The 12,532-nt window shown below is 38.4% G+C and overlaps 1 protein-coding gene across 3 annotated transcripts in view; it reads left to right on the top strand.

Moving 5' to 3' along the window:
• Window positions 1-12,532, top strand: part of NFXL1 (nuclear transcription factor, X-box binding like 1) — a 63,243-nt gene that overhangs the window by 31,884 nt on the left and 18,827 nt on the right. For all 3 annotated transcript variants that reach the window (XR_006104092.1, XM_042468616.1, XM_042468617.1), the window contains 3 exons: window positions 6,348-6,488; window positions 11,325-11,491; window positions 12,417-12,486. Coding sequence is in view for 2 of the 3 variants with exons in the window: in XM_042468616.1 (XP_042324550.1) it covers window positions 6,348-6,488; window positions 11,325-11,491; window positions 12,417-12,486 (378 nt within the window). In the remaining variant the exon portion in view is untranslated. The remainder of the gene's footprint in view (window positions 1-6,347; window positions 6,489-11,324; window positions 11,492-12,416; window positions 12,487-12,532) is intronic.

The raw sequence follows: 12,532 nt of genomic DNA, 5'->3' as shown, positions 1-12,532 counted from the left end.
CTGTCCACTTTCTGGTGAAAGTTATCCACTAAGGTGACCAAATGTTTCTCTTAGCCAGGGCGGAAACCAGATTGAAATAGAACTAGAGAAACTGTATCTCATTTCAACCACCAAACCACCACATGCTCCAGTATCTTGCTGTGAAATGATACATTGGAAACTGGCTAGTAATTGTCCAGTACTGTGAGATTTAAGGCTTTTTCAACTGTGAGGTCTCTTCCAGCTCTAAAGAAGAAATGTTCTGGTCTTGCTTCAGCAAAGCATTGCCCATTCCCTGTATCCAGCCAGTCCCTGGGTTTTTTTTTTTTAATAAGTTAGGAAAGACATGGATTTCATACACATGTGGTGGCTCTCAGTTCTTCATGAATCCTGTCCACATCCTTGAGCTGTGCAAATTAAAAAATATCCCTTCCCATTGGACAAACATAGGTTCAAGGTTACAGCCAGTGGATCTGTATTAACCATAGAATCCAAGTCAGAGTGCATCCAATCCATCTATTGGCAAGTCCTGCCAGGCAGATTATTCATAATGGGCTGTTGGGTCATCTGGATTCCCTTGTGAGCCGGTGTGTAAAAGAACCTTTACCGCTTTTTCTTTTTTCCTTTTGCTTCTCATCTTCCCTTAGCCATTTGAAGAGTTTCATCAGTCATCCAATGAAGTGATGCATTCTTTCAGGCTACAGTTAGAGGTTTTTGCCTCCTTCATATCCCCCGTTTCAGTCCAGAGAATCAGTGGCTCCCAGTGAATCAGGTTTAGAAGCGCAAATCTGTTTCCCCCCCCCAAACATTTAAATTCTACAGGAATGTTCTTTATATTTATACTCAGCACTTGTATACCTTGTCGCCTTGTGTTTAAGTAGTGTTTAACCCCTCCTTTTTGTGTGTTCAATTTCCCCTTTCCATTTTTGGCTATTTTTTCCTTATTCTTTCATTATACAGTCCCATATTGTTTTTGTACAGATGAAGGTGCTTTAAATGTTGAATGTTATGAGAAAAAGAATCTTGTTTTATAATATATGTCAGTAACATTCTGTCTAGTTTGTTTAATTTATTCCCTGTAGTTAACCACCCCTGTTGCAATATCGGTTTGAAATTACCTTTAAGTCCATTATCTATAGAAGTGATTTGCTGGCCCAGCAAAAGGCTGAATCAGGTTGTTAGTGTCTCAGTAGAAATCATTTTTTGACACTGGTTTCTCATTATGATGGGATTATTCTTGTTATCCTGTGGTTGCTTACATAGAGCCAGACTTTTGTTCTTTAGCTGCAAAGTTATTCTGAGTAACTTTTTAATTTAAACCTTTGAATTCATGTTCCACTGAGCTGTTTCAATATGTTGCAACAACCAGTATGTGGCTACTGCCAAAAACAGTGGCTTTGTGCTCCATCCATCTCTGTTATCAGGTAATGATTAGGGCTGCTGAACATGTGCTGTACTGATGGCTGGCTTTTGAATTTCCCAGACCTTTGCAATTTGCAACTAGTGAAGTGGAAAATATTTAAGAAAATAGGCAATAAGAAGATGGCATGCTTTGCATCACTGGTGGGCAAAGTGTGGCTTATGGTGACACCCAGGGTCCTGCAGAGTCAAAGCCTTGGGGTTTAACAGCCCAGGAAAGAAGGTTTAAAAAAAGAATCAGGAAGTAAAGAGGAAGTGGCTTTAAAAAGGTTTTCCTTGTGTTTAAAATGTCCTGGAGGCCTTAAAACATGGTGGAAATGCCCACTACGGCCTAAAGTGGTTCAGGAGTATTAGAAGACAAAAACATCATAATCATGATGACAGAAGGTGTTGCAGGAAAGGTGCAGCCCTCCAAGATCTCCTGGGCAGCTCATTCCACCCCCTCTATTCTCATGGTTGTCCTTTCCTTTTTTATATTATTAAATGTTATTCAGGGCCACTTGTATTGGCAATAGCAAGCCCATTAACCATAAATGGTAGTTAATACTGTCCTGGAAAACACTAATCCCATTTTGTGACTGTCATCCCCAATCACTTTTTGTACCACTTCTGATTTAGGATGATTAGATTGAAACTGTTGTTATTGGTCAAATAGCTAAATATCCTAATATTATACGGAGAAAGACGTTTCACTCTTGAAATAGTGCTTCACTGTGAAGTCACAAATAGTGAATTTCATATTTTTGTTTATGAAACCAAAGCTAATGAGCATTTCTTTTTAAAATGCAATTGTTCACCCCATTAAAAAAGTAGCTTGCTTTTTTGCAACTCATTTGTCTATGTTCATTTCTGCGCTGAAATTTTAGAACTGTGGCCTGTACCTAATAATGTCATTCATTGTATTATTAGCTACACATTTTCAGAGTTAATGCAGTAGCTTTTACTTGAATGTTCACAAGTAGATTGCACAGTTTGTTTCACAATCAGTGCATAAGTGCCAATCTCAACCATTTGTGCAAAGGTGTAATCCAGAGCAGCTGAGCTAGTGGGGATAAAATTTACTAACATATATTAAACTGGGCAGTTTATAATTCCAAGGTTTTCCTACTTCATTTTGTGTTCACATTTCTATGCCAGTTTCATTGTTGAGATACCAACCAACTTTTTTGCTGCATGGCATCGTTTTAAATCGGGAAAGGATACAGTGGGCCCTTGGTATCTGCTGTGGTTTGGTTCTAGGATACCCCCATGAACAGTGGATTCCAAAATCCATGGATGTTCTAGTCCTATTATACACAGTGACGTAGTAAAGTGGTATGCCTTATACAGTGGGGCAAAAAAGTATTTAGTCAGCCACCAATTGTGCAAGTTCTCCCACTTAAAAAGATGAGAGGGGCCTGTAATTGACATCATAGGTAAACCTCAACTATGAGAGACAAAATGAGAAAACAAATCCAGACAATCACTTTGTCTTGATTTGGAAAGAATTTATTTGCAAATTATGGTGGAAAATAAGTATTTGGTCAATATCAAAAGTTCATCTCAATACTTTGTTATACATCCTTTGTTGGCCATGACAGAGGTCAAATGTTTCCTGTAAGTCTTCACAAGGTTGGCACACACTGTTGCTGGTATGTTGGCCCATTCCTCCATGCAGATCTCTAGAGTAGTGATGTTTTGGGACTATTGCTGGGCAACATGGACTTTCAACTCTCTCCTAAGGTTTTCTATGGGGTTGAGATCTGGAGACTGGCTAGGCTACTCCAGGACCTTGAAATGCTTCTTACGAAGCCACTCTTTTGTTGCCTGGGCGGTATGTTTGGGATCATTGTCATGCTGAAAGACCCAGCCACGTTTCATCTTCAATGCCCGTGCTGATTGAAGGAGGTTTGCACCCAAAATCTCATGATACATGGCCCCATTCATTCTTTCCTGTACACGGATCAGTCGTCCTGGTCCCTTTGCAGACAAACACCCCCAAAGCATGATGTTGCCACGCCCATGCTTCACAGTAGGTATGGTGTTCTTTGAATGCAACTCAGCATTCTCTCTCCTCCAAACACGACGAGTTGTGTTTCTACCAAACAGTTCTACTTTGGTTTCATCTGACCATAAGACATTCTCCCAATCCTCTTTTGGATCATCCACGTGCTCTCTAGCAAACTTCAGATGGGCCTGGACATGTACTGGCTTAAGCAGGGGGACACATCTGGCACTGCAGGATCTGAGTCCCTGGCGGTGTATTGTGTTACTGATGGTAGCCTTTGTTACGTTGGTCCCAGCTCTCCACAGGTCATGCATTAGGTTCCCCCGTGTGGTTCTGGGATTTTTGCTCACCGTTCCTGCGATCATTTTGACCCTACGGGGTGAGATCTTGCATGGAGCCCCAGATCGAGGGCAATTATAAGTGGTCTTGTATGTCTTCCATTTTCTAATTATTGCTCCCACAGTTGATTTCTTCTCACCAAGCTGCTCACCTATTGCAGATTCAGTCTTCCCAGCCTGGTGCAGGTCTACCATTTTGTTTCTAGTGTCCTTCGACAGCTCTTTGGTCCTCACCATAGTGGAGTTTGGAGTGTGACTGTTTGAGGTTGAGGACAAGTATCTTTTATACTGATAAAGGGTTCAAATGGGTGCCATTAATACAGGTAATGAGTGGAGGACAGAGGAGCATCTTAAAGAAGAAGTTACAGGTCTGTGAGAGCCAGAAATCTTGCTTGTTTGTCGGTGACCAAATACTTATTTTCCACCATAATTTGCAAATAAATTCTTTCCAAATCAAGACAAAGTGATTGTCTGGATTTGTTTTCTCATTTTGTCTCTCATAGTTGAGGTCTACCTATGATGTCAATTACAGGCCTCTCTCATCTTTTTAAGTGGGAGAACTTGCACAATTGGTGGCTGACTAAATACTTTTTTGCCCCACTGTATAAAATGCTGAGAACACCAATGTGGTTTAGTGGTTTAAGTGCTGGACTCCAAGTCTGGATATGGTCCGATTCTCCACTTTGCCATGAAACCTACTGTGTGTCCTTAGGCAAGTCCCATTCTCTCACCCGTAGAGGATGGCAGTAGCAAAGCCCCTCTGAATAAAACCTGCCAAGCAAACCCCATGATAGGAAGTGATTTGAAGGCACAAAACAACTGTAACAAATATAAAATGGCAAAATCAAGAGTCGTTCTTTGGACTTTTTAAAAAAACACATCTTCAAACCATGCATGGTTGAATCTGGATACAGAATCCATGGTTACAGGGGGCGACTGTGTTATTGTTGTTGTTGTTGTTAACCCATTATTCCAAGAAGCTTTGGAGAACTGCTTTCAAGGCTTGTAACAGCGTGCTCTTATGTTGAATTTTTTGTGTTTTAATGGATCTGTTTTAAATAGTTTTACTTCTGTAAAATAGCTGAATTATGTTAACAAAAGCATATTGTATGGCTTTGACTTACATGTTTGTATGTGCTTTTTTATCTGTATCCAATTTTTGCAAGGCACCTGAAATCCCAGTTTTGGGGGAAAGCTGGGATACAAGTCACAATAACAATATTTTACTGAAATGATTTTGGCCGTCTTCTTTCCTTAGCAAAACATGATCTTCACTGCTACTTGTAATTTTGTTGGAAATGATTTCTTGTTTCTTCATCAAGTCTCAATATTATTTCATGAGTTACCTTGATGTTTTTGTGATTTCTGAAAATATTTGTTTTAAGTAGTGTTTTTTAAAAAAGGATCCTGGAATTTCAAAGCATTCCTTACATGCTGTTCATTCAGGCATGGAGATGGATCTGGCTTTGGAGATTCACAGCAGAAAGCTTCACACCGTCAATTTACTTGTTCTGGCCTGTCTGTGCTTCTGCTGGATGTGACTGTACCTAGATTTTTGTGTGAGAAGTAGGTTGTGAACAGCATATTGGGTGGACTAGATTAAGATGGGGCTGTAGAAAGTCAGGCAGGCAACATATTTTTTTAAAGCAGGTGTGGGGATGCAGCTTCTTCCTTGGATTGCTTCCCTACCTTATAACCCTTTAAGCATACTTTGACTTGCTGGTCAATGACCGAATAAATTTTATATATATACTTTGAGCAATACTGTGTTTGATAGTGCTCTTATATTTTCACACCATTGCTCCAGGTTACATCTGTTTTGATGTGCATTTATGCACAAGTTTTGTGAAACATGCTTAAAGAAATCATGCTGGTAGAAATTTTCAAATTTTCTTGGAATGTTACAGGAACAAACACACATTTATTTATTTATAAATTTATTGATTTACATGCCATTTTCCCCCAGTGTGGCTTACAGTGGAATTTAAAACAAGATAGGTAAAACAGTATATGTGCTATAAAAGTTTTAAAAATATTAAACAATCAGTCTGCTTAAAACATTAATTTAAAACAGTTAAGAACACATTAAAATATTTAGAAAGGAATAATGATTTGTACATTGTCCAGATGGTCCCTGGAGAGATCCCTTTTGTCCCATTCGAGTATATCATTAAAGAAATAAACTAAAAATATTGATGCCACTTACTCTTTCATTAGAAATTACAGGGTTACTAACTATATTTTTAAAGTTTCCAGTGTAAACTGCATAATATGTATGTGATCGTAGTCTAAGGAACAGTGCATCTCTAGCAATCTCTCCTGTTTTAGGAAATGTGTGTGGAGTCCAGTTACCATCCACATTGCTTAAATGTTGAGTTCATGGACGTTCCTGATTATGTGTTTCTAGTGCAAAGATAAAGTTCTAATTGACCTGACTGAATTATTTGTCATTATGATTCAAGTGCTTGTTAAAGGGCGGAAATGTTAGTTTTTCCATATGGTTGCATAGGTCTATTATGTCGGAGCACATAGCGTCAACTTAATGTTTCAGATTGTTATTTTGTGGAAGCTATAGATACATTGGAATCTATGTATCAATCTTTCAAACTCTTTCAATCTTTCAGATGAGTCCATTACCATGTCATACTGTGGGACCCTACTCTTGTAAAAGGGTTTGTGGAAGGCTCCTTGATTGTCAGAACCATAGTTGCATGAAAGAATGTCACAAAGTTAGCGAAACAGATAGTAACAATGATGTCCAAAAGGTAAGCATAACTTTTTTTTTTTGCAATTGAATACAAGTGAGGTGCTCACTTAAATGTCTTCAGTGTGAGAAATGTTCATTTATTCCTATTTTCCATGCAATAGTGCATCAGAACATAACTTGAGTAAAAGCCATGGCTCCACTTAGCAAAATAATTAGGTAAAAATGTAATTCACTTGCATATTACCAACTGCTGCCCTCCCCAATAAAACCTTTAAGTCAGAATCTAAAATTATTAATTGCTCCGTTCCATCCACAATTTTCCTAAATTCTTTGCTCTTACAAAATGTGTTTCAGTAATCTTTGTAGGCATCATATAGAGTGGCAAGCAAGAGGGGATCACTTCATAATTTCCCCCCTCACAAACTTTCAGTTAGGGAACTTTGCTCTGGCTAAACCCATACTGGCTGATGACTGCCTTTGCTTTGTTCCCCCAGTGTCATGCCCTTCATTAGTTCACAAGATTTAAGTCCGGCTGCTGTTTCAGTGACAGAAATGGGCTGTAGCATTCACCCATGGCCCTTTAAAATGCTGGAGCTCAGTGGAAGAGAAGGCATGAGTGTGGAGAGGCTCAGTGGACAGAAAAAGGAGAGGCCTCGGGATTTTTTAAAAAATTACTCTTATAACATTTTCTTTAAAAACATTACATCTTACCATATTTCCACTTTACCCACATGGAACTATGTAAATGTAAATACATTTAGGCTGTGAGTATGATGTTTTAATTTAAAGGTATAATTTTAATTTTACTTAATTTTTATTTTATGTCATAACTATTGCCATTGCATTCAGTATATGGGAGTTACAATTTAAAAGCAACATCAGTTCAAAAAATATTACTATGGATTCTGAATGGTGAGGTATGGGAGGCAATCAAAATGGGGTGGGGGGGTTTGGCGTCATGACTTACCACACCAGGTGACACCTGTATGCAATTGTATGCATCTTTATTTGAAGATTGCTTATAAAGCACAACAGCTCCTAGTTCAATGGAGCTTAATTCTAAATAAGGTACATATAAGATTGCATATATACAGTACAGTGGTGCCTCGGGTTACGAAAATAATTCGTTCCGCGGCCGCTTTCGTAACCCGAAAAGCCTTCGTAAGCCGAAAACCCATAGGCGCTAATGGGAAAAAAAGCCGCGGCTCTGCCGCGGCTCCATTTAAAATAGCGCCAGAGTTTTTTCGTAACCCGAAAAAACTTTCGTAACCCGAAACAATAAATCCCTATGGGAATTTTTCGTATCCTGAAAAATTCGTAACCTGGGTATTTCGTATCCCGAGGTACCACTGTAGTAGTATTATATCTCATTTAGTTTTCCCACATGCCTCATTATATCTATCTGAGTCCACAATTCTTTGTGCTGCTTCTTGTACTCCTCCACACTGCTGTCTCACATTCTAAATCCTCCCCCCCCCCATCTCTCTTCATAAATTAAATTAAACTAAACTAAATTAGAATTTGTGACCTTTCTATTTAATTCCATCTATTGCAGTGGTATCATAACTCATATTCCGGGGAGCACCTTAATCTTGACCAGCTATTAAATATTATCAAAGTGATGTACTCAACTATTTGGCTGGAATTCTGTAGGTGCTGCCTACTTTTTCTATAATCACACAATGGTAGCAAGGGAAGGCAGACAAAATTTACCTGCTCCAAATACCCAATTTGTTTTCCTTCACAATCACTGGACTCATGGCCTTTCCTACCCAGTGCCTTGCCTGCACTAGTGGAGTGCAGAAATAGGATTCTGGCCCTGGCCCCTACCACCTCCTCTGCTATCTGATGTACGCCTTATTTGCATTTGTCTCTTCTTTTATTAATTCCCGTTTCAGTTAAATTTATACTCTGCATTTTCACCCAAGATAAGATGCATCCACCCTGCAGAAATAATCCAGTTTGACACCACTTTAACTGCCATGGCTCAGTGCTGTGGAATTCAGGAATGTTTCTTGTTGTGGCACTATAGCTCTCTGACAGAGAAAGCCAAATGTCTCACAAAACTACAATTTCCAGAATTCCATAGTATTGAGCTATGGCTGTTAAAGTTGTGTCAAACTGGATTATTTCTGCAGTGTGGATGCAGCCATTGGCTTCTGAAATAGTTTATCATTTAATCATTGCTTCTTGGGAACGTAGAGATAAAGTTGGGAAACACTAAAGTATCTACTTCAGCATTTTATTTTCAGCAAATTTTAAAATAAAAACTAGTAGTTAATAGCTTCTGTATTGAAACTTTAAAAAAAATGTGTTCAGTTTAAGGTTAGGGATGTGGGAGCTGAACAGAATTTTGGCAAGCTTGTCTTATGAATGAAAGCCAAAAGCTGCTCAGCTTGGTTTATGTATATGTGTCTCTAAATAACTGTCATTCCCTAATGAGGCTTCTTTTAATTTAAAACACTCGAGGAAATGGCACTTGTTTCCTGGACAGCGTACTAAAGTAGGTTAGAATCTGTTAAGTGAATTACCAAGCTGAAATAATTTTAAACCTGGTTACAGTAGATACAAATAAAGATATTTAACCTTTAAAGATTGTACACTATGATGGTTGTGTATTTGCCTATGTAAACTGTATAATTATTAGCTATTTGTAGAACAGGCTCCTGTCCCAAAACATTATTTGTTCAAAAGATTGTGCAAATACAAAACTAGGAGGTTCTTATTGATAAAGAATTTGTGTTTTTGCTGTTGTTCATGCTTCTGGAAGAAACTAAAATCAGAATACGTTCTAACACAGTTATTTCCTGTTTGAGCTCATCCAATACATTTTGAGCAGGGGCACCTTCATGACTTAAATTAATGTTTGCCCAGTACTTTGCAGGTGAAGAGCAATAAAGGAGTGCTTTCTTTGTGTTCAAATGTCATACTCAGAATTGCATAACAATTTTATTCATGTTAACCTTTCTGCGAGCTGGCATTTGGTGACATTAAAATTTCCTTGCTCAGTCTCCACCTTATGTCAGCTTCTGTTCTCATTATCTTTTTGTAAATTGGTGCAAACTAGTTTGACTAATGGATTTTTTTTTAAAAAACCCAAGTTGGACCTGTAACGAAATCTTGCAAATTATCCTTCCCTCCAAATAGGTGTGCATCTGTCTCCACTGCCAGCAAATAGTCTGTTCTTCAGCAGGCCATTGTTATCAGAGGCATCCCAGTTTTCCATTTTCTTTTCCTCCTGACAGCTAATATTCTATAATATGTTTCATACTAAACTTCATTCCAGCCTGAAAAACTTTCCATATTTTGAGACTTTACTTTGAAACAAGCCCCCCAGATGACTTTGAGAGAGCAAGTTGGCTGGTTGCACAGTACAGTCACTGGTGCTGCTCTGTGTGCACACTGAGATAACCAAATCATGTACTATTTTATGCCCTTATTTTGTATACTTTGAAAATTGCATCAAAGTATGTGTCAAAATGAGTTTTCAAATGGAACACTGATTAAATTGCACATTACTGAATTTGACAAATTTGATAAAGTCTCAACATTCTCAACTTCAGTTCAGTTCATCTGGTCAAAGACCAGCACAATTCTCAATTTCTGATCTGCTTTCCCTTCCCTTGCTGTATACAAATTTTGATTAACACACCAGCTAGATGCAGGTTGTGAATCATGGATGCCCTCCAGATGCTGTTCAACTACAAGTCCCAGTAGCCTTAGCCAGCATAGCCATTAGTAAGGAATCCACTCCAACAGCTTCTTGGAGAGAAATGTTCTTTATGACTTGCAAAGGATACTTTCCTCTTTTTCATTATGCTATAAAGTGATGAAGAACTTGGCACTGAGCTGCCTGTCTGCCCTAAACCAGATCATTTTACTGGCATTTGTACCTGGGGGATGAGGGGTGGAGATAATGTGGACAAAATGGGGAGGTAATCTTGTGCAGGCCACAGATGGTGCACCATTTTCTATACAGTGTAGTGAGTTACTGCAACATTTCTTACTTCTATAGGCTCAACATCTGTTAGGATTATGTTTAGGTCCTGAAAGTCATAGTTCCTTGCTTTGCTATGTTTGGAATTTTTCTTTAGCCCATGAACATTTTTACTTGTGTGTGCCTGAGGAATTCCCTTGCATGTATAAAACCATTATATGACACTTTGGGCGTACTGTTTTGCTTCCAAAGTAATAGACATTTAACCACACTGGTTTACTATTAGAGGGAATCATGTTTGTTATTCAGTTCTTGGCATGCTTTTATCTATCTGGTCTTTGTAGGAAAATCACAGAGATATACATGTAAGATGGTAAGACCAGTATGTTGCTTTGATTTGATATTATTAGATATTATCAGAACTTGGAGAACTTACCTGCTTACTGTGGGGTTCTGGGAATTGTAATTAAACACACACACACACCAAATGATGGCTATTATTATTAAATCAGCACAGATAAGGATACAATATGTATTGGAGGAAGTATCTAAAATTATTGGGTGTAGGTATTTGCTTGTTTGTTTTGCATGTTGATTTTAAATAAAAAAATGACATTTCCCCCAAAACCTGAAATCTTTCCCATGACCTGGGTTCAGTGGTTTACACAATGGACTCCTCTCCCAGCCTCATTCAAAAGAGGCATTTCAGCAGGTCAAATATGTATGGGGGAAAGCAGGAAGACTGCCTCCTTCCTCTGCCAGTTTCTTCTCTAATACACACACGTGTGCACACACACACGGGATCCAAGCTAGTATTTTAGGAGCCTGTCATTTGAAAAGAAGAAAATGCCAGTTAAAAGGGGATTTTTTTTAAAGTGCAAATACGCCTTCAAAAAATGTACTGTACAAGAAACAAAGAATTTCATCATTTTAATTTTAATTTTATTTTTTTGCCAGGCAGGTCCAGAGTGTTCTCAGTGTGAAGAAGAATGTTCAAAGCCACGACCACTGGGTTGTCCCCACTCTTGCCCTTTGCCTTGCCACCCTGGAGAATGCCCATCATGTGCCCAGATGATTCGGATAAAGTGTCATTGCAAACTCACAAGTCTTTACATTGAATGCATGTATGTTATTAAAGGAGACTTGCCTTCAATTTTGGACATTTCAGATATTACTGTACGGCATATATGTTGCTGCATTAGGACAGATTTTCCTTCCTTATTAGAAACAGATACAAGAAATCTTTGCAAATGTGAACTCTTCAGTGGCTGAAACTCTGTGTGCACACATGCCACGTCTAATGTTAATACCTACAGTATCAAGTTGAAATAGCAACCTATAGTTGTCCAACACACTTAGGTCTATCAGAAGAGATTTATCCTAGAGCCTCACCACATGTAGGTCCTCTGCAGTGAAAGGCAGGCATGAAGGGGATTACAAGGACAGCATATCAAAAAGATATATGGTAGATTTTTTTTTAGGATTTGCCTTGCATCACAGTTAAACAGTGTGAGTCTAACCATTTGACAGATTAGACGATAAGAACAATGTTTGTCTCAGATCAAAGCTAAGGAAATAGTAGAGCCAGTTTTTTACCACCATCTTGCAGATTGGTGTTGGCATTCTGCTTCGATTTTGTATTAGTAATGTGTTGCCCCGGTAAGGTTTGAAATGAATACCAAGGTTGACATATTCAGGACTAATGGCCTTTTCCTCTGCCGGTAGTTAGACTGGCTTGCCTGTCTAAGTTGGTATATACTAAACATATTTGATGTGATCCAAGGATTTTTTGTTGCTTTCTCTTGGGATATGAAGTTTCAAATAGCAATTTCATAAACTGTCTTTTTAGTCATTCTTATTCATTGCTAACTTTGCAAACTCTTCTTTTCTCTGCCTATATGTCTTCTGGTTTCAGCATAGATTTTTTTTGGGGGGGGAGGGTTAAATCTGTTTTGACACTGGTCAAAATCCATGGGTGATTTAACTTCGTAGTAATTGCTTTTCTTTTCAAAATGATAAAACTTTCTATATTTGATTTTATTTCTGTAGAAAAATCACTTCTGCTGACCTAAAGGAAAAAGAGGAGCTGAGTTCCTGCAAAAATCAGTGTCCAAAAGAGGTAGGCTATTTATGTTATTGTGTTTGTAGGAAAAAAACAAAGTCTC

Source organism: Sceloporus undulatus, chromosome 5 (assembly GCF_019175285.1).
Source record: "Sceloporus undulatus isolate JIND9_A2432 ecotype Alabama chromosome 5, SceUnd_v1.1, whole genome shotgun sequence".
Classification (NCBI taxonomy): domain Eukaryota; kingdom Metazoa; phylum Chordata; class Lepidosauria; order Squamata; family Phrynosomatidae; genus Sceloporus; species Sceloporus undulatus.
Note: the sequence above shows the minus strand (reverse complement) of the source record. Positions and strands in the feature narration are given on the sequence as shown.